Source organism: Genypterus blacodes, unplaced genomic scaffold (assembly GCF_046128005.1).
Source record: "Genypterus blacodes isolate CSIRO-AG114 ecotype Tasmania unplaced genomic scaffold, CSIRO-AGI_Gbla_v1 ptg000008l_1, whole genome shotgun sequence".
NCBI lineage: Eukaryota > Metazoa > Chordata > Actinopteri > Ophidiiformes > Ophidiidae > Genypterus > Genypterus blacodes.
In genome coordinates this window covers 3,027,551-3,046,192 of record NW_027466822.1, presented here as the reverse complement: position 1 = coordinate 3,046,192, position 18,642 = coordinate 3,027,551, and the positions used below count along the sequence as shown (strand labels likewise).

General features: G+C 40.7%; 1 protein-coding gene across 2 annotated transcripts; it reads right to left on the bottom strand.

The window, feature by feature from the left end:
* Positions 1-6,262: 6,262 nt before the first annotated feature.
* Positions 6,263-17,831, bottom strand: cyp27a3 (cytochrome P450 family 27 subfamily A member 3). Of its 2 annotated transcripts, XM_076156231.1 has the most exons (9): positions 17,446-17,831; positions 13,627-13,817; positions 12,282-12,481; positions 11,107-11,304; positions 10,249-10,412; positions 9,079-9,245; positions 8,842-8,923; positions 7,683-7,889; positions 6,263-6,917 (listed from the first exon to the last, which is right to left on the bottom strand). In XM_076156231.1, exons 1-9 carry the CDS (start codon positions 17,698-17,700, stop codon positions 6,798-6,800), a joined length of 1,584 nt encoding a protein of 527 aa, XP_076012346.1. In that variant the 5' UTR covers positions 17,701-17,831; the 3' UTR covers positions 6,263-6,797. The 2 variants fall into 2 exon arrangements, with proteins under 2 accessions (XP_076012346.1, XP_076012354.1); XM_076156239.1 differs by lacking the exon at positions 17,446-17,831 and having other exon boundaries at positions 13,610-13,697.
* Between the last annotated feature and the right edge of the window lie 811 nt (positions 17,832-18,642).

The window sequence follows — 18,642 nt, the reverse complement described above, 5'->3', positions numbered from 1 at the left end:
ACATTGTTATCCATCTCCCTTGATATTCTCTCTCCCTCCTCAAATGATGAACTGTTTCCTTAGAGACTAACTTTATTGTGCCCTTTCTCTCGATTCAGTTGCTGGAACACCAAACAGTGCTTCTGTAAATTTTATTTTCTGCAGGGAGCAGAAAAAGAAACAAAATATACCTGTGCAGCATCATCTTTAGGGAACACAGATCTTGGGAAACAAGAGTGGGAGCGTGTTTGGTGGATTAAAGTATTTATATTTTGGCCTGGAATTACCCTTCCTGATGTCCGTCTTGGCCCACTGTTGAGGGTCCTAAAATCGCTTTTCCAGAGGATGAAGGGATTTACTTTACAAATCAGAGGTCAGTATGGCTGTTGGTCTCCTTTTCTTTTCTTTTTTTTTCATTCTTTAGATGGCTTGGGATGTTTGCGTGGCAGGACAGATCCCCAAGCAGCAAGCAACTCCACAATGGGAAGATACCCATGTAGTTTTGCATGAGTACATTCAACACACTAAGACAGAAGAATGTGTGTCTGACTTCCACTGCTTTAAGAAGAAAATGAAAATCTATGCACCTATGCCTGGCATTTACTAACTGTTTAAAAATCACCATCAGAGTGGAGAGAACTGGCCACTGTGGGCATAGTTACATAAGCAGCCAGGACTTACAATAACAGGAAATTATTACAGGCTCTTGCACCCACCCTCTTGCACCCTTAAGAATAACTCAGTGTATGTATTCACTTTACCTTGTGATGTTACCACTCCTGTATGATTGAATAAAAGAAGATGCCGCTGAACTCTGCCTTGATTATAACAGACTTGTCAACGGCAATGTCCTCTTCAGTGACTTGCTGGTCTCGGTCCACGAGTGTCATTTTCTGCAGATTTGTGCAATTGAGGATGCAAGTAAAATGAGTGTTGCATACTCTTGTATGCCTTTTCTTTTGATTTGTTTATGATGGGCAGAGCTTACAGTAGGTGCAAGACAGTGAATCTTGGAAATACTGCAGGATGTACAGACACAATTTGAAATTACTGCTCTTTCAATGCACACTGACACATTCTCCTTATTAAAGGACATGAGTGCACTGTTGACCAGAGCCAAGCTGTAGTCTGTCTCAATCAGTTTAATGCCTTTTTGTGGTGTATGACAACCTCTGAAGGAACTCCATTAGCCAGTGTCATATATGGTGTGGAATGATTGTTGGATATTAGTTTGGCAACAGCAAAGGGAGGCATATCTTCTCCCATGCCAGGCAACACGAGTGTGTTGTCAGGTTTTTGCACTACCGGTTGCATCCAGGTGGACAGGTGGTGTGTGACAGGTGATGATCTTTTCAAGGGTTCTCTTAGAATCCTAAATCCTGTATCAGGCAAACTTTCTGTTTATTTATGAATCAATCACTTGCTCTTAAATTTAAGAGAAAGTTATGACTGAGTAAAAATGTGCAATATTAGCCACGCCATTTTTAGTTTTGTTTCCATGTTTATGTTTTATTTTGTTTTTTTGGCACAGTATTACATTTAACTGTAACTTTCGTTTTGTGTTTTATTTTAGTCCAGTACCTTCTTCTTTCTCTGCCGTAATCTTCTGATCTGCCCCACTGTCCTGTGAACTGTCTGGGTCCAATCTGGGTCCATCACCATGTGTGCTGTCTCTGTCTCTCTCATCATTTCCCTGCCTTTGGACATGACTAGTTCATTCATTGAGGTCCCAGACATTTTTCAGCACTTTGCCCAGGCTGAGCCACCTGACAGCTGTGCGGTAGCTTATGTCACGATGCTCAGTCTCATTTTCCTCCAAAAGTGCAACAAACTGTTTGTGATTCAATGCTCTTACCTTGATGAAGTTCACTATTTTAATTACAACATCAACAACATGGTTCATTTTTAACACTGACTTACACAACACCTCCTGGTGTATAATACAATGCAAAACTGTCAATTTCTGCCCAAGGTTAATTTCTGTCACTTTATCTTGCATTCTCTTCAAAAGTCCAACATTTTTCCCCCCATCAGATTTGAACAACCACCTGTTGTCCCACCAGTCAGCTTTTCCCATTTTTTCCCCCTTTCCCAGTGTCATTTGTTGGACTGACAACTGAAGGCTTATAATCATTTTGTGACAGAAGGGGATGGGATGTCTCTGAATTTGATTGGACAGAAATTTAAACAGGTTTACCAAGTGGCGTGTTGTCAAATGTATGTATCCTTTGAACCTTTAGCGAGCTACTCAGAAACGGGTGGCGAGCTACTAGTAGCGCGCGAGCGACGTGTTGGAGACCCCTGCTATAAACAATTACTTTGACTTTATATGTTAGAATTAATGATATGATCTATGTTAACGTGCATTTACTAACTGGTTGATTATTGTATCTTAAAAGGATAAAATTCTAATAACTGACTGTTGGATAATTTTCTATAAATAATTTATTGTAACACAAACTAGGAATATAAGAAACAACAAGGAATATACAGGGAATAGTACAATATGCAAGGAATATACAAGGAAGAGTTAATCAGTGAAGATGCAATGGAGAGCGCATGAAACGTCCCCAACAGGGGTCAGTGTTGATCTTTTGTAGGTTTCAAATAAATTAGTTAAAATCATATTTTGGCCAATTTCTGTCACAGAAACTGCAGTTGGAGTAATTTTCTGTGCGGGATTTCCTGAATTATATATCCATTACAAGATGATCCTTATCAACCAGTGTTACAGACTTAGACTAAACATGTGACGTGCCACAATTTACAATGTCCGAGATTGTGATCGTGAGATAACCCGCGATCACTCAAACCCGCAAACTTAACCAAACATCATGGAAACTTGAAAGAATATGGCGATCCACAAGAGAGCAAGAGTCGCGCTCAGTTTTGCATGACAGCCTCAAAGTGTATGGGAAGGCCCTCTGTAATGCCAAAGCTGGCTCTTACTCATCACTGATTGAAGAAAACAAAAAAGCCCACTGTTTCTTTTCAGCACTTTAGCCAGGCTGACTAAGAGCCGTAACTCTATTGACTCTTGTATCCCCATAGATATCAGCTGTAATGACTTCATGAGCTTGTTTGACAATACAATTATAACAATTAGAAAAGAAATTCAGCTGTGGAACCCGGTATATATTTTGATAGTTCCTCTCTTATTGACCTAAGTGAATCTTCAATGTTTTCCTCATCTAAATCATCAACATGTCTCCTAGACCAGGGGTTCTTAACCTTTTTGACCTCGGGCCCAACCTTTCCAGTACAGAGGGGCCCGCGGCCCATTCAAATATTAACACTGAATTGGTTATCTTACTCTTGATTTGTATTCAATAACTATATTTAATCTATTTATAGTTTAACAGGCCTAAACCTTGTCAAATGACATGAACCATGTGCTCATCACAAAGATATTTATCTATTTTTCAAACATAAACCAGCACATACAACAACATGCCAAACTACAAAAAGGAGAGATTCATAAAAACTGATGAAAAAAAATGGACATGTGATAAAATTATGGGGGTGATAAAATAAATACATTCAAAATAATGTTTTTTCTTAAATAGATAAACTGTATAAGTAAAAGTAAAGTGCAAATGAAAATACAGCCTTCTAATCTGAAAATTAATTTGAAAGGTGCATGGCAGAGCCAGAACTTAAAGAAAATAACTTTTTTTAAATGTTTTACTTTTTACACAACTCAGACATGATCAGATCTAGCCTAGGTGGAATGAAGGAAAGGCAAACTCTCAGAGTTGCCTCCAGTGTTGATCTGAGTCTGTTTCGGGCTTTGGTCTAAGTTGTGGCCAGCCTAATATAATTAATAAACGCCAAGGCACAAAAGTCCAGGCGCAGCGTCACATTTCTTTAGGACGCGGATCCAAAGTCTGGCATTTTACCGGCTGCCTCTCCAGTGTTCATAGACAACATCCCAGTGTTCTTCCTCGCGGGGTCCAGCGCGGTGTTTTTTAAAGCGTGTCCATTTCATTTCGCCTGGTTAGACACCTGCCCTGATCGTCTCGTTTGTCCGTGAATCTCCACACCTCTTTGTTGTTGATTTTTCCCTTTAAGTGCACTTTCTTTTCTAAAATCCCAAAATTTCGAAAAGCCTGTTTGACACTACAATAACTGAGTGTCTCGCGGCCCTCATGGCCCACAGGTGCAAAACTGATTTTTTTTTTTTTTGGCAGCCCTATAGGGGGCGCTCGCGGCCCAACAATGGGCCACGGCCCCATGGTTAGGAATCACTGTCCTAGACCCAATTCTGACTAAGCTGCTCAAGCAAGTCTTTCCTTAAACTTGCACTTCTGTACTTAATATACTCATTATTTCCTAAGTAACATGGGGCCTTGGCCTCCAGCGCCACCATGACCAAAACTAGGAAAAGGGATCATATTTCTCCAATTATAGCTTTCTGTGAAGCTAAAATTGAAGAAATATGATCCCTGGCTGCACTGGCTTCCAGTAAAATCTAGAATAGAATTTAAAATCCTCCTGCTCACTTTTAAAGCTCTTAGTGGTTAGGCTCCATCTTACCTTGATACTACCATATTTACCCCCCTAGAATGCTGCGCTCCCTGGATGCAGGCTGACTTGTGGTTCCTAGTATCTCTAAAAGAAGAACCGGAGGAGGAGCCTTCAGTTATCAGGCTCCCCTCTTGTGTAATCTCCCAGATGTTTTCTTTGTTCTCTCGTCTCAGGTTGCTGTGGAAGCCTGTCCTGTAGCGATGAAGACCCTGTCCTGCTATCAGTATTAATATCATTAGCCATACTTATTTATATTTAAATATTATTCATTTATTGTTATTGTTACTTTATTAATATAATTTTATTTACTTTTTATTGTTGTTGTGCTTCTCTGTGTGTCTCTCGCTCTCTCTCTCTATACCCAACTGGTCAAGGCAGATGAGGTTTCTTCCTGTTAAAGGGGAGTTTTTCCTTGCCACTGTTGCTAAGTTCTTGCTTATGGGGCTTCTTTAAATACTTTGTATGTAAAGTGCCTTGAGATAAAAAAAGAATTCTGAAAAAGAATTCTGATTTTGTTAACAAATATCATCAAATTCAGATGGAGATGAGTTGAAATTTTTATTACGGCAAGGAGATAACGCTCCATTATCACATTCCGGTACAGCTCAGTCCTGGATCACCAGATGGTCATGAGGTCAAGATTATATTAAAACTACAAACTAGAAAACCTAATTTTCAGGATTAAAGTTCTGGCTCCGTGATGACACATTGGTACTCCTACAACTGTACAATGTAATTGATATTGATATGAACATATACAGTGTAGTGTCTCAGAGTAATGGTTACATCAGATTATTCAGGTTACACCCCTCTGGGACTTGCTTTTCGCTGTAGTATTTTTGGAATTTTGAGGGAACAGTTGCCATGACAGTCTTGTGTGCCTGTGAGTACACAAACACATGAGCTGTCTAACAGGACTCACTGTAGTGGAGACTGTGTCTGTGCTTGCAAGTATAAGCTTCTCACTGTAGCTCCTTAACCCTGAAGTTCATGAAGGTATCCCTCACACTTTAATTGGAGTTTTGTGGTTGTGCTCCAACTTGAATGGAATAGAATTCTCACTCATTGACATACAGACTTACCTGCTGTCACACTGGTACTCCATTTATCTCTTTGCAGCTTTTTGTCTCTGTTTTTGTCTCTTCTCATATGAAGGTGCATGTACTGTATAGTTACAAATCAAGGTAATTAATGCTTGAATTGAGAGTTGTACGCTACTGCAGGTTGAAACAAGATGTAAGTACCTGCAACATTTGTCCTTTTTCCCCTTAGGTAAACACATGCTCACCTTCTGGTCACATGCATTTTAAAACAGCAAAAGCTTCAGCTGCAGCCACTCTCTCTGCACATCTAAGTGAGAGGGTGCAGTGTGCGTGCGTGCGTGCGTGCGTGCGTGCGTGCGTGCGTGCGTGCGTGCGTGCGTGCGTGCGTGCGTGCGTGCGTGCGTGCGTGCGTGCGTGCGTGCGTCTGCCTAACTCGGTTCAAAATATAGTTGTGTGCAGTAATCACTATCCCCTGGTGGTGGTTACTAATTCTGTAGCCTTACAATTTGGAGGTAGTGGTGAGGGGCAGCAATTAAATTGAGCATCAGCAAGGGTAGAACAAAGCATCATTATAAATACCATGTGACAGTCATTTCTGTCTTTATTAGACAAGCATTAATTTCTGAAAGGAATCAGAAATCATTTACAGGGCAAAGGTAAAGATGTGACCTGTTCCAGTTCTCAAACTCAGAATTAGAGTACTGAACCAAAGGTAATACACAGATCTTTTAATATTAGTAACACAATATAAAAATCGTCACTTAAATGCACTTTAGTGACGGTACAGCGATTCACTTACATACATAGAAGTCAATCTCTGCTGCTTAGATCAGCATAAAGCTATCTCCTGCCTGTGTTTTTCAGTTTCAGCAAAACTCACAAGACATTTGAATACAACATTTCAATTTTAATTGAAATTAAGACGTAAAAAAGCTACTGGTATGTAAAGCGTCCTTGGGAATTCTGAAAAGTATTTGTGTGATGAATTCATTACTTTTGTTCTTACGAGACAACAGAAAATTGTACATGAAATTTGTGGAACAGAATCTCAATTCATCATCAAAGAATAGCTGTTTAAAAGGATAATGTGTTCATAGGATATCTATACTATATTGTACATTGCATCTATACAACAACAACGTCTTAACCCCGCCTGGTGTTCATTTCATGGTTGGGTGCATTTCAACAGTCCTCACTATGTATGAATACTCAACTCAAAGAGAAACCTCTGCTGGTAGGTACCTCCGTTTAAACTTGCCTGTCGAGAAACTGCAGGTTGATGGGTTTAGCAGGACAAAGAAGAGTTCTGGTGATTGGCTTGACTGTGGCACCTGTAGGATCTGGCCTCACCTCATACTGCTTTATCAACTTTAGAGAGGAAAAAAAAAGAGCACCATTAAGTACAAATATACACTTCACACTCCAGTTAATGTTTACCAACAGCAGCAACTGTTGTCAGCAGTTGACATTATTACAACTACAAGGGACATTACAAGGGACTAAACAGCAGGTAGATTCATTTGCAAAGTTCTCAAATATGGAATGAGGTTGGGTGCTCAGAGTCAAAAGTCCTGATTGTGTTTGATATCAACTTTGAAACACATTTGATTCCCCATTTAAAGGTAAAGGTAAAGATAGTTTACAGATTTTATTCAGTTAATTGGACTTGCGAAGAACTATTGTTTCAAGTAACAACTTCAAACAACTATATCAAGTTTGTTTGACTGTACAGAGCACTGTGCTTTAAAAGGAAAGTCCTTTATGACATTTACGACATGACCGACCCAAAGCTGTGAGAGCAAATTCCACACAACTGACTCTTCTGAGTGGCGTTAGATGTTTAACTTGTTGCCTGCAGCATCATCACGATTTAACAATGGTGACCCAAAGCTCTTAGGTTTATAAACTGCATTATCTGTAGTATCTCTTTGGTATGTACAGAGGCAACAATGTTTTTAAAAATCCTCTAAATTAATCCTTAAGAGGAAACTGTTTTTTTATTGGGAAAAAAAGGAAATTAGTAGGGGAATGCAATCAAATAGAACTGCGGAAGTTCAAACACTCTTTTGCTTGTTGAAAAACTAATCATCACAAACCATAGTTGTGGTAGAGGTGGCATAGAGATGATCTTACCCTGGACAGGAGGAGATACATCTCCAGCTCAGCCACCCGCCGACCCAAACATGCCCGAATCCCAAAACCAAAGGGCACTGATCCAAAAGGGTGCTGGCTGGCCTTCTCCTCCACTCCTCGCAGCCAGCGCTGGGGAAGGAACGTCTGGGGCTCAGGGAAAACACTCTCATCATAGGACACAGCGTAGTGGCACAGGTGGAACAGGGTCTGTGAGGGGACCATGATATCCACAGGACAATGTCATGTATCAATGTTTTCATTTGGTGAGCTGTATGTGTACAAGCTTTATTGGTATGCTTTAGTCTCTAGATCAGGGGTGGGCAAACTACGCTTTTTAATGTGGCCTGTCAAATATTGGAACAAATATGGACAGATCCCTGAATTTAACAGGACAAAATACCGGCCTGCTTAAACGGATCCGAGATACGCGTGTGTGTGTGTGTGTGTGTGTGTGTGTGTGTGTGTGTGTGTGTGTGTGTGTGTGTGTGTGTGGACGAGTGAGAGAGAGAGTCCAGTGAGTACATAGATCGTTGGCGGGAGCAATGTTACAGTTATGGGTTACGTACAAAGATATGAATGTACAGAATGTGCCAGAGACCGGTGAAAATAAAGCTGCCAACATCCCAAGAACGATCGAGATTCCTGTGCGTTATACTGCCGCTGTGCAGTTACGGAGCATCAACTTCGGCCCCGGAGGAAACATCTCCCCTATGCTCCTCGACCATGGTCTGGGAGCCGAATAGAAAAATGTTAACATAACGCTAAACTAGCGTGTGAAGCGGCGCCGATCAAAAACAACAACCGGCTGACAAGTCGCAGTAAAAACAGGCAGTCAGACCTAATTCATGTAAGTTCACACTGGCCTGGTCTGTCCGTCAAATCTAAAAATCATTGGGTCCCCTGAGACAAAAACTTTGCCCACCCCTGCTCTCGATCAACCTTAATAGACACACAAGTATTGAAGAACCTATCTTCAACTCCATGCAACTTTGTTGCACATGAGAATGTTTACAAGTCAAAGACTTATTTGATTTATATCTGATTTGTGTGGTATTTTGTGAAAAGTGGTTATATGAAATGCACTCAACAACTCAGTATATGGAAGAAAAATCCAGATGAGCAATGGGTTTCTGACATGGAGCTCAAAATGTCACCTCACCCTTTTCGGGAAGAGATGATCTCCCACGACAATCTCATTTTCAACAGTGAGACGGGCATTCCCTGGTACCACTGGATAAAGCCTGGTGATAACAGAAGAATTCTTTATCATTAAGTAGCTTAATTATATACAAGTAATTCATCACAACAAATAACCATTGAAAGGCATTTCACTGGATGAAACTGTAGTGTTGTGTGGCTACAGGGTAACACCTGCATGTGAAAGCATCCCTCTTACCGTAGCGTCTCCCTGATGATGGCCTTCAGGTACGGCATCCGGGCAATGTCCTCACTGAGTGGCACCTTGTTTCCAGGGCAAATGCTCACCACTTCCTGGTACAATTTTTCTTGGATCTGTGGCTCCTTTGCCAAGTGGTACAGAGACCATGAGATGGTGTTGGAGGTCTATAACAGTGTGAAACACAGGTTATCTTGGAAAGCGAGCCTAAAAACCACTGCTGTGTATGCTATGCTTCAGTGAAATGTACAGCAAATTTGTGAAAACAATACAATAAAGTACACATTCACAACAGTGTATAGAATATGCAAATGTGGCTTAGTATAGTAGAGGATTTTACATGTAGCTTGGTAAAACTAATGGGTAAACAGTAGCTTCTTTCAAGTTACCACTGATTGAATGAAGCTAATCTCTTGAAGATGTAGTTAGCTACACTATATGCTCCTAAGAAATAGCAGCTGACTAAAGCTACTTCAATGGGCGATATTAAGTGTTTGTTATTTGAATGTCAAATGGGGTCCAGCATTTGCATAGGGTGCATTGTCTGTGAGAGTAAATGGACTTCAGATCCTGTAGATTGATCTCGCCTTCTCTCTGACATGCCAAAATGAAATGCGTTTTAGGAATGCTCTTCTTTCGCAAATGTACTCTGCCGCACTGACAGTGTCTCCTCGTAATAATGGCTACAGTCGCCATGCCAACAATTGAGGGCTGCAAAGCGGTTAACTCCTGCTTTTCCTAGGTGGTACAGCGTAGCCGCAATGGTGACCAGCTGTGATAAATAAGTCATAGTGATCCATATGCATACATTTCCATTCTCTCCTCCAATTTTCCCCAAACCACAACACTAATAAACAGTCAGAACACAAATGTGACTGTAACTGTCTTTGAGTTATTTCCAACATAACCTTGTAAGCAAAATCATACAATGATCTCTGTTTCAACATAGTTCTATCTTAACTCTCTGGGAGTTCTTTGGAAATCTTGGTTTGTTTTGCTTTGATATGTAAGCTTTTTATGGACTTCTTCCTGCATAGCTCAAGTTACATGAAGTTCATGAAGTGAAGGGATCTGAATACTTTCAGTGTGGTTCATATCATTGTGAATGTTCCTCTGACAGAATAAACACAAAATTAAAGAAAGCGATGACTCATGTGAACTCCTACTTACAGTGTCAACCCCTGCCAGCAGGAGCTCAGTCACGCTGCCCAAGATCTCAGTGACGCTCATCTTCTCACTGAGTAGCAGGTGTGTCAGGTACGCCCCCTCCACATTCTGGTCCAAGTCAACCTGCTGTTGGATCTTTTCTATTTTTTTCAGCACCAACCTCTCCGCTTGGTGACACAAGAAGTGACTAAGTTCAAAATGATAGGTAATTTTCTCTCTCATTATCTAATCAGCCACACTGTCAGGAAACTCCGATAGTGTCATATCATTTCATGTTCCTGCCAGAGAAAGCAGTTTAATATTTATAATAGACGAATACTATAAAAGTAAAAGTCCTTAGTTGTCTATCTCTATTTCTTATATGTTAAGGAAATAAGAAAAACAGAAACTCTCCGGGAACTAACAGATCCGGATGGACTGATCAGAACATTCAAAAGCGTGAGTGGTACCTGGTCCTCAGGGAAGTCTGAATATGCAGGAGCACAATCTCTTTAAAGTCTGAATGACACGTGTATGTTTCTATTCTCAATATGGCCCATATACACCATAAGCTGGTGATAAGACAAACACTCACACTTGCTGTTGCATATTGGTGTGGTGCAAAGACACAAAGGCCTGTGTGGAAAACTTTGTCCTTTCACAATCAACCGAAAACAGCTCAGTGTCCTTGAAATGACTTGATAATGTGCTCTGGAAGACAGCCATGGAGCCTGAACTTTAGTAACCTTTTCAAATAAATAACAAGCAGTAGCAAAGTCGGGTGAGAGGGCGGATGGAGGCCACCCAGTAAAGGCATGAAAGTATCACACAATGAAACTCTTTGTTATTGACTGTTACTGCTTGGAACCAAATGTTACTCACCAACTTTGAAGAGATTATCCCAGGCGGCCACAAACTGTTTCCAAAAGGGCAGGTAGGGCCAGGTGGACTTGGGGAAGAGGATGACGATGGGGGAGAGATGGAACATTTCCCCCACAGATAAGATGAATTTCTGGGTTTCTTCAGGCACTGTCTCATTCATACAGCCCAAACGGGTCTCAAACAGCACTGAACAGATCCCTGCATTAAAATCAATGATCATACAGTAAGTAAGTAAGTAAGTGACTCAACACTGTAAATCCTGTTCATAGTAGCTCTGGATTTGTTACATTGAAAGGTTAGGTTTCAGTTTTCCAGGAAGTTGACCTTTGTAAATGTCCTGCTTTCAAGCCAAATTGAGGCCATTGGGTGATAAATAAACTAAGAGGAATGCAACTAGAGCTTCTATAAATGTTTACACACATACAGGCCATCCAATGCACAAGTGGGAGTGTTAGCATATTTAATAGCACAGAGTGAAATGTGTGAAAGCTTTGAAAATGACACGGACTCACAGTAAAATGTTCCTGAAATGTAATCTACGGTAAGCTGTATATGTGGCTACGCCTATCTCACACTATCTAATCAGCTTTCAAGCCTGCAATTCCAAGAGACATATTTGTGATTTGAAACTTATGAAGGTAAGAATGGCAGCAGGAAGATAGGCATCAATTTCAACACAGCTTTTAGAGCAGCTAGATAAGGAGACGCAGACGGCTTCCAAGGCCAGAGCAGTGATACAGTCAAGGTCAGCAGAGTAAGCCTTCATGTCATATTAGATGGACTCTAACCCTGTTTTCATGTGACAAGGTCAGAATGCTATGCTAATCGAAAATCAGAGGCTGTGATTGGCCAGTCTGAAACTACTGGATTTACCATTTTTTCTCAGAGCAGTTTACAAGAATTACAAAACTATTCTGACAAATCCAGGGTGGTATTGTTTTTTCCAGTCTCCTCCTCTGACCAGTCAGAAACATCAACACAGGCATGAGGTGCAATCAACTGTGAAAACCTAAATTCCACTTCAAAACAACACACACTTCCTTCCTTTTTGCTCAATGGCATATCCATTTTCTTCTAAATACTCATTATTCTATCATACGAATCAAATTTTAAAAAAAGGATTCCCTAACATTCACTTGGCTAATTAAATAAAAGTTTCATTTATCTGTACTGACCTTCAAAAGCAAATTTGTAGAGCTCTTCAGTCAGGTTATTCACCATCACTCCCTGACCTGTGGTTTCCCTGAGGAAGGCGGTTCTGTGGATGAAGTCCGTCACAACCTCGTTGATAGTGTTGCTGTAGGAGGAGACATGCTTAGGCTTCAGCATCCGCGGGTTCAGGATGCTACGGATGCGCTGCCACTTTGCCCCCATCCTACAAATAGAATTTCAAGATGAGAAATAGGTTTCCAGACAGGATGACACAGTTGTATAATCCTAATAATAGAAGTCATACAGTAATCAGTTTAGTTAGTCCCTTAAGAGTCACTATGTTTAAACATGGTTAATGGAATATTGTCTCGTTCCTTCTAGCATATTCTGGGTCTACCACGTGGTTCAGGTTCATGTGCCTGAATCTACTCCCAAGAGAGGCACCCAGGCTGTGTACTTATCACATACACAAACCGCCCCAACTGTCTCCTTTCAAAGCGAAGGACCACTATGAACTTCCTCCCTGATGTCCATGTTGCTCAGCCTGTTTTGACAGCTTTGCAGCCTATGTTGTTGCCCATTTATCTTAGGGACATTGCTTTTTACATACTACTGAAATCGTGTATGCCTTCATCCAGCGCTTGTGTCTTCAGTATATTCTTCAGAAACATCAACTTCGCCCTAGTCACTCAAGTTGTTGCGCAAATTCGCAGGATGACTTCACTCAGTGCAAGCTTGTCTTATTCTGTCTGAGGGAATTACAACACATAGGTTGCGCTAAGGAAAACGATTGCTGCCACAACAAGTCTGACAGGAATTGCATAACAGCTGAGGAGAAACCTGTTGCTACACAATCATACTAGAAATGCACTCAGAGAAATGCTACACCCGTACCACGGGTTTTGTGAGTTTATTATGGTTTAATAAGTGTATATTGAGAGATTTTACAAGTACACTTATATCCACAGGTATGGGTGTGGGAAGTACTACGCACCTAAATGATGGGGCATCATTACTAAAAAGAATTTGAAAATGGCGATCCACAAATGTCTCAATCAGTGAACTTGATTAGCGCTGTGGTAAAACATTATCACAGGAGACACACTCAACATGGACTTGACACACTCAAGCCTCCTAGGAGGCAGCCAATTTTCAGAAGTCCCCACCGACACCACTCATACTGAAACCACACAGGCATGCACGCACGCACTCACGCAAACACACACACACACACGCCCATGGATAAACAACAGCTGGCCCCGTCACGCAGTGGATATGCACACATTTCATAAGCAGTGAACAATGCTATGATGTATGTAATGACTGTAAAGTGTGTGAGTCGTGACTTTACCCAGGGGCCTTACATACTCTGTCAGAGGCCCATGCGCTTGGTTCCTGAGCTCTCGGTAGCTCCTCCAGTGAGGCATGTCTGTCCTGACTGGGTGCCTCCCCTCCTGCCTCAGGACCTGCTCAATCAGCTCAGCACTGGCCACATTCACCACAACCAGAGGGCCGTACTTGGATTTCCACAGAGGACCGTAGATCTTGCTGTGTTCAATCTATGAATTGGACATTCAATAAATGATTACTTATTATTATTATTATTTATTTATTTATTTATTTATTTATTTATTTATTTATTTATTATTATTATTATTATTATTATTGTTGTTGTTGTTGTTGTTGTTGTTGTTGTTATTATTATTATTATTATTATTATTATTTATAGGGTTGTTCATGGGTGTACTTCCGAATATGTGTAACAGACAATAATGAATAATGCAAGAACATGAAGCATGACTGTGACTGCCGTGCTTCGTTATACAGCAGGGGTGGGGAAGCTTTTTCCTATCGCGGGCCATTTTGAGTTTGCCATCAGCCCTCAGGGGCCATACTGAATTATTGAACACACAACTGTTGTTGTTTGCACCGCTGCAGGACTGTCTGAGAACCATCTTGTGTTTTTGTCAGGGTTCACAGGCAAAACGTTATTTCAATAATGAGGTGCACTCTGCCAAGACCTAACAGTCCTGCAGCAGCATGCACAGCAGCAAGAAAGAAAATGAAATAAAAATATAACTATCCCTGATCTATATGGCAATCAAAAGCAACACTTTTATCAATTAATATATATAATTATATATAATATATGTAAATATCCATGACTAATTACAGACATAATCCTCTACATCTCGATCAATTCCAAGTAAGGATATGTGAACATGATTTGCACTTTCCTAAATCAGCACCATGTTCATCATAATGGAATCCTCTGTGTGTTTCTGTCCCTGTTTGCTACTTCACACTGGGCTTTCCTCAACACTCTACAACACAAAATAACACTTCTGATCATTTTTTTTTTAAATTGAATTGCAATCAACAAATCTCAAAACTGTTACCATAAATTAGCATTAATTGAATTGAAAAAGTTTCACGTGGAAAACACATAATAAACAACCCATTCATTTATCTTATACACTTTAAATTAATTAATTAATTTCATAGCAGATAAACTGTAGATGGATCTATAGGACGATATGAAGGTAAATGTCCACAGTTGCATTTACAGTCAATGATTTTAAGATTTTAAGATTTTAAGATTTAAGATTTTAAGATTTTTTTAAGATTTTAAGATTTTAAGTTTTTAAGATTTTAAGATTTTAAGATTTAAGATTTTAAGATTTTAAGATTAAGTTTATTCATCATGTTCAGCATGCAATTCACACTCAAATTACATGCAATTGAAATTTATCCTTCACCCCCTCTTACATATCACACACACAAACACATGCATTTCATATATGTTTCAGGCTTCAACTCCATTTTCCCTTTTCAACCAAAACAGAACAACTTCTCCAGTTCAAAAAGATGGCGTTTCATTGAAACGAAAGGATTTGACTCACTTAAATTAAGTGTAACGCTTTGATCAAATCAGAACATTGGCTTCATAATGTCCACTTGGTGGCAGTGTATCAACACTTCTAATCAGTTCTTGCAAGATTGTGATGAATTTTGCTAGTGTTTTTATTGTGTGTCTATTGTGTTTGTTGAGGTTGTATAAAATATACTAGAGCCTAACAGGGGCAACCTCAAAACCAGACTGTCTGAGGAGAACTAAGGCCAAAGGATTCCAGCCAAAGGGCCAAAGGGTCAGAGCAGCTATCAGGTAGCCTGTGTTTACTACCAAGAGGCCTCACTGTGATCACTAGATGTGGGTGGGAGAGAGGGTCCTTGAGAGCGAAGTAGAATCAGGCTGAACTATGGTCACAGTGGACCAAGTGGGGTTGGATTTCTCATTGGGGACCAGCGATGGAAAGCAGTAGTGGTAAGGAGAAGTGATCAGGAGTGTCCTTACACAATCTTCTTCACTGTGGATCACACCCTGATGTCAACATTGCTAGGAGAGCCAAAGTGAGTTTTTTTTTACAACTCCGAAATTTGACTCCTTATCACCAGGGGCCACAAATATAATCTTCGGGAGATTTCAAAAGCTAGTGCCTGCATAAACACGTGTGCAGTAACATCAGTATGTGTGATACCATGCCAGTTGGAACAGAACTGTGACCTGCAGTCTGCCACAGTCCAGCATAGTTTACAGAGGGGAAAACACCAAACCTATAAAGTTTCAAGTTTTGGAAAGAAGAAAGCATCGCATGCCTCTCAGGGGGCTGTGACTGCACCATCTGGGTCGTACTGGGTGTTAATGATATTAATGCTATAGCACACTGTTTCTCAGATCACATCCATTTTTGTGTTGAATTTGATGCTTCCTATTGGGTATATTTTACATGTTTTAGAGGGAACAACTGCTGTATACTCAGAGGGAAAAGGCGATTAAAAGGCAAATAAAGCATAAAATATACGGACATAAAATGGTAATAACCATCATCTTCGGGGAACAAAACATAGTGAGTGTGCCCCATACAGCCCCTTTCCCTTTGCATAAGGCTAACACGGGAGACGATGATGCAATACTGACATGTTTCAACCTGATATACAAATACTTAAAGAATGCCAGGACTCGCATACAGAGTATTTTTCTTGATCTTACCCCTTAATACAATCTAGCTGCATAGTCACCAAATCCACGATTGCTTGTCAACCCAAGTCAAACTAGAGACATGTCATGTAGAACAATAAGTATTTGGAATAATTGTGTGGACATCCCTGTTGTCCACACAATTGACTGAAACCGAGATGTGCTTCTACAGGAGACTCTGCATTTGTAACTATGGTTTATAAAGCATGTGTTAAAAGCATTCGAACATATTGCATAATCTGTTGTCAAATATTATGTATGTATATATAAATTACATTACATTACGATCATTTGGCAGACGCTTTTATCCAAAGCCACTTACATTACATTATATTACCACCCTTCGCAGAGGGGGGAGCAATTGAGGGTTCGGTGCCTTGCTCAGGGGCACCTCGGCAGGAACTCGAACCGGCAACCCTCCGGTTCTTAAGCGGAAGCTCTACCCACTCGACTACTGCCTCCCATAAATATATCTGGAATAACATATATGCTGAAACTACATACTAAAAACATGATCTGACTCATCTCGTCCCTGCTGAGTTCCTCTCCCCTCTAACTGCAGCTGCAGGACTTCCGCTTGTATGGCAAATAGAAGCAAACATTGTTTAATTCTCCAATCCATAGTTTGTCTTAGTTTAAATTAATACTTGGAGTAAACTGGCCTGTTTTTTTGTGTTGTTTCAGAAGGTGTTGTCATGTGCATACTTATCACCTACTTAACCTATATGTACACGTAGATGGATGTGGATTACATTTTCTGATGCCTTGACCACAAACCAACCTGGTACTGAAGCGATTATGTTACTATTCCTCCATGAGTGATGTAATAATGTAATAATATGACATACAGCCACACATGCCAAGTGTCCAGGCACATTCAATTCAGTTAGAGGATTAAGACAATTTTAAAGTTATTAATAAATTGATGCAGTGGTTGTCATAGCGCCTCCATCAGGTGTATGTGGGTATTGTTATGCCGTGAGGTCAGTTAGGAATCTCAATTAATGAACTTGCTCTACACTATCGGTGCCTTCAGTCTGATTCCTGACTGTTGACTCCCCGGGGGGTCTGCAGGCTGACCGGAGGTGAACCTGCGTGACTAACCGAGCCGCTCACTCACTCGCCACTCGTCTATCAAGTCCACTTACTTGCAATTGCTGCGTGGTTTGGAAATGTCCCTTTACAAAAAGCCAGTACAGTGTCGTGATGAAACTCGGTCCCGGTAAGTCGTCCATGGTTTTGGTTTTGGCGCTGCCTCCCATCACGGTGCTGCTGGATGCGTGTCGCAGTTTCGCGTATCCGTGGATCGCCGCGTTTAGAGCCGCTGTCACTCTCGGAGTCACATTCGCTCGGGGTTTCCGAAAAATCATCTGTCCGACGTGTACCAGCGTCTTGGTGGACATTTTCAAGCTTGTGTTTGTGATTGGAGCTGTCTGTCTCTACATAAGCACGCGCACCTCCCTGTACCTCGTTACAATGGCTGCTGGCTGCCCGCGCGCCGGAGAAGCAAGAGCTGAAATATCCGCAGTGTGAGTGGACTTTACTCCTGAAAGTTTGAGGTGGAAGAGCGGCCAACAGCGTCATCCCGCTGTGTGGCAGGAGGTCGTGACAGCCGTACTCGGTGTGCTAGAACAATTGTAATGTTTTTCCTCGAAGATTTGTTATTTCAACCTGAAATACAGTGGACGAGGCTTGTTTTCTGCGAAGAACATGTAAAGAATTCATCTTCGCAGTAATACAGTGTGAGCGTAATAAAAATAAATAATGTACAGTTGGATTTATGTTGTCTGGTCTGGAATGATCAATAAAAGTAAAACGGTCCCACTGCTGCAGCGCCTCCCCCTGCGTGTCCTGACGAACAATATGCATGCATGTATTCATTAGATAAGAAGTCTTTATATAAGATCGTACATATTTTCAAGTACTAATAATAGAGCGGGGTCAGCGCCTTAGAGGCTAATCTGCAGAGTAGGAAAGGGAAATTAATCTAAAGAGCTAAAATAATCTATTCATCATTGTGGAACACCCGGTTCTGCCAAAGTGGGCTGGTCAGAGAATTGTGTTTAATGCAAACGTTTGTCATAGTGTCAGAACGCTGGATGTGTTCATCACAGTCTTTTTAGTTTTGCATGTCTCTGCATAATGTGATTGTTTATGAAAGTTCTTTGGGTCTGAAAAAGGCACATTATAAATAAGATGTGGTATTATTTGGACCAAATGATAACTATTACCAGAGTAGTATTTACTGTATATTCAGTATTTCTTCTATCTTATGTAGTTATCTGCGCACCGCAATTTCTTTCTAGTTTTGATTTTCTTGCTCCCACCCTGAGACATTTGTGACC

Excerpts from the sequence above, each read along its gene's own strand:
- cyp27a3 (XM_076156231.1), bottom strand. The coding sequence starts at position 17,700 with ATGTCCACCAAGACGCTGGTACACGTCGGACAGATGATTTTTCGGAAA. Across the intron at positions 12,482-13,626 it reads GCGCATGGGCCTCTGACAGA|GATGGGGGCAAAGTGGCAGC; the intron begins GTATGTAAGGCC and ends TTCTATTTGTAG. Across the intron at positions 8,924-9,078 it reads ATCATCAGGGAGACGCTACG|GCTTTATCCAGTGGTACCAG; the intron begins GTAAGAGGGATG and ends TGTTATCACCAG.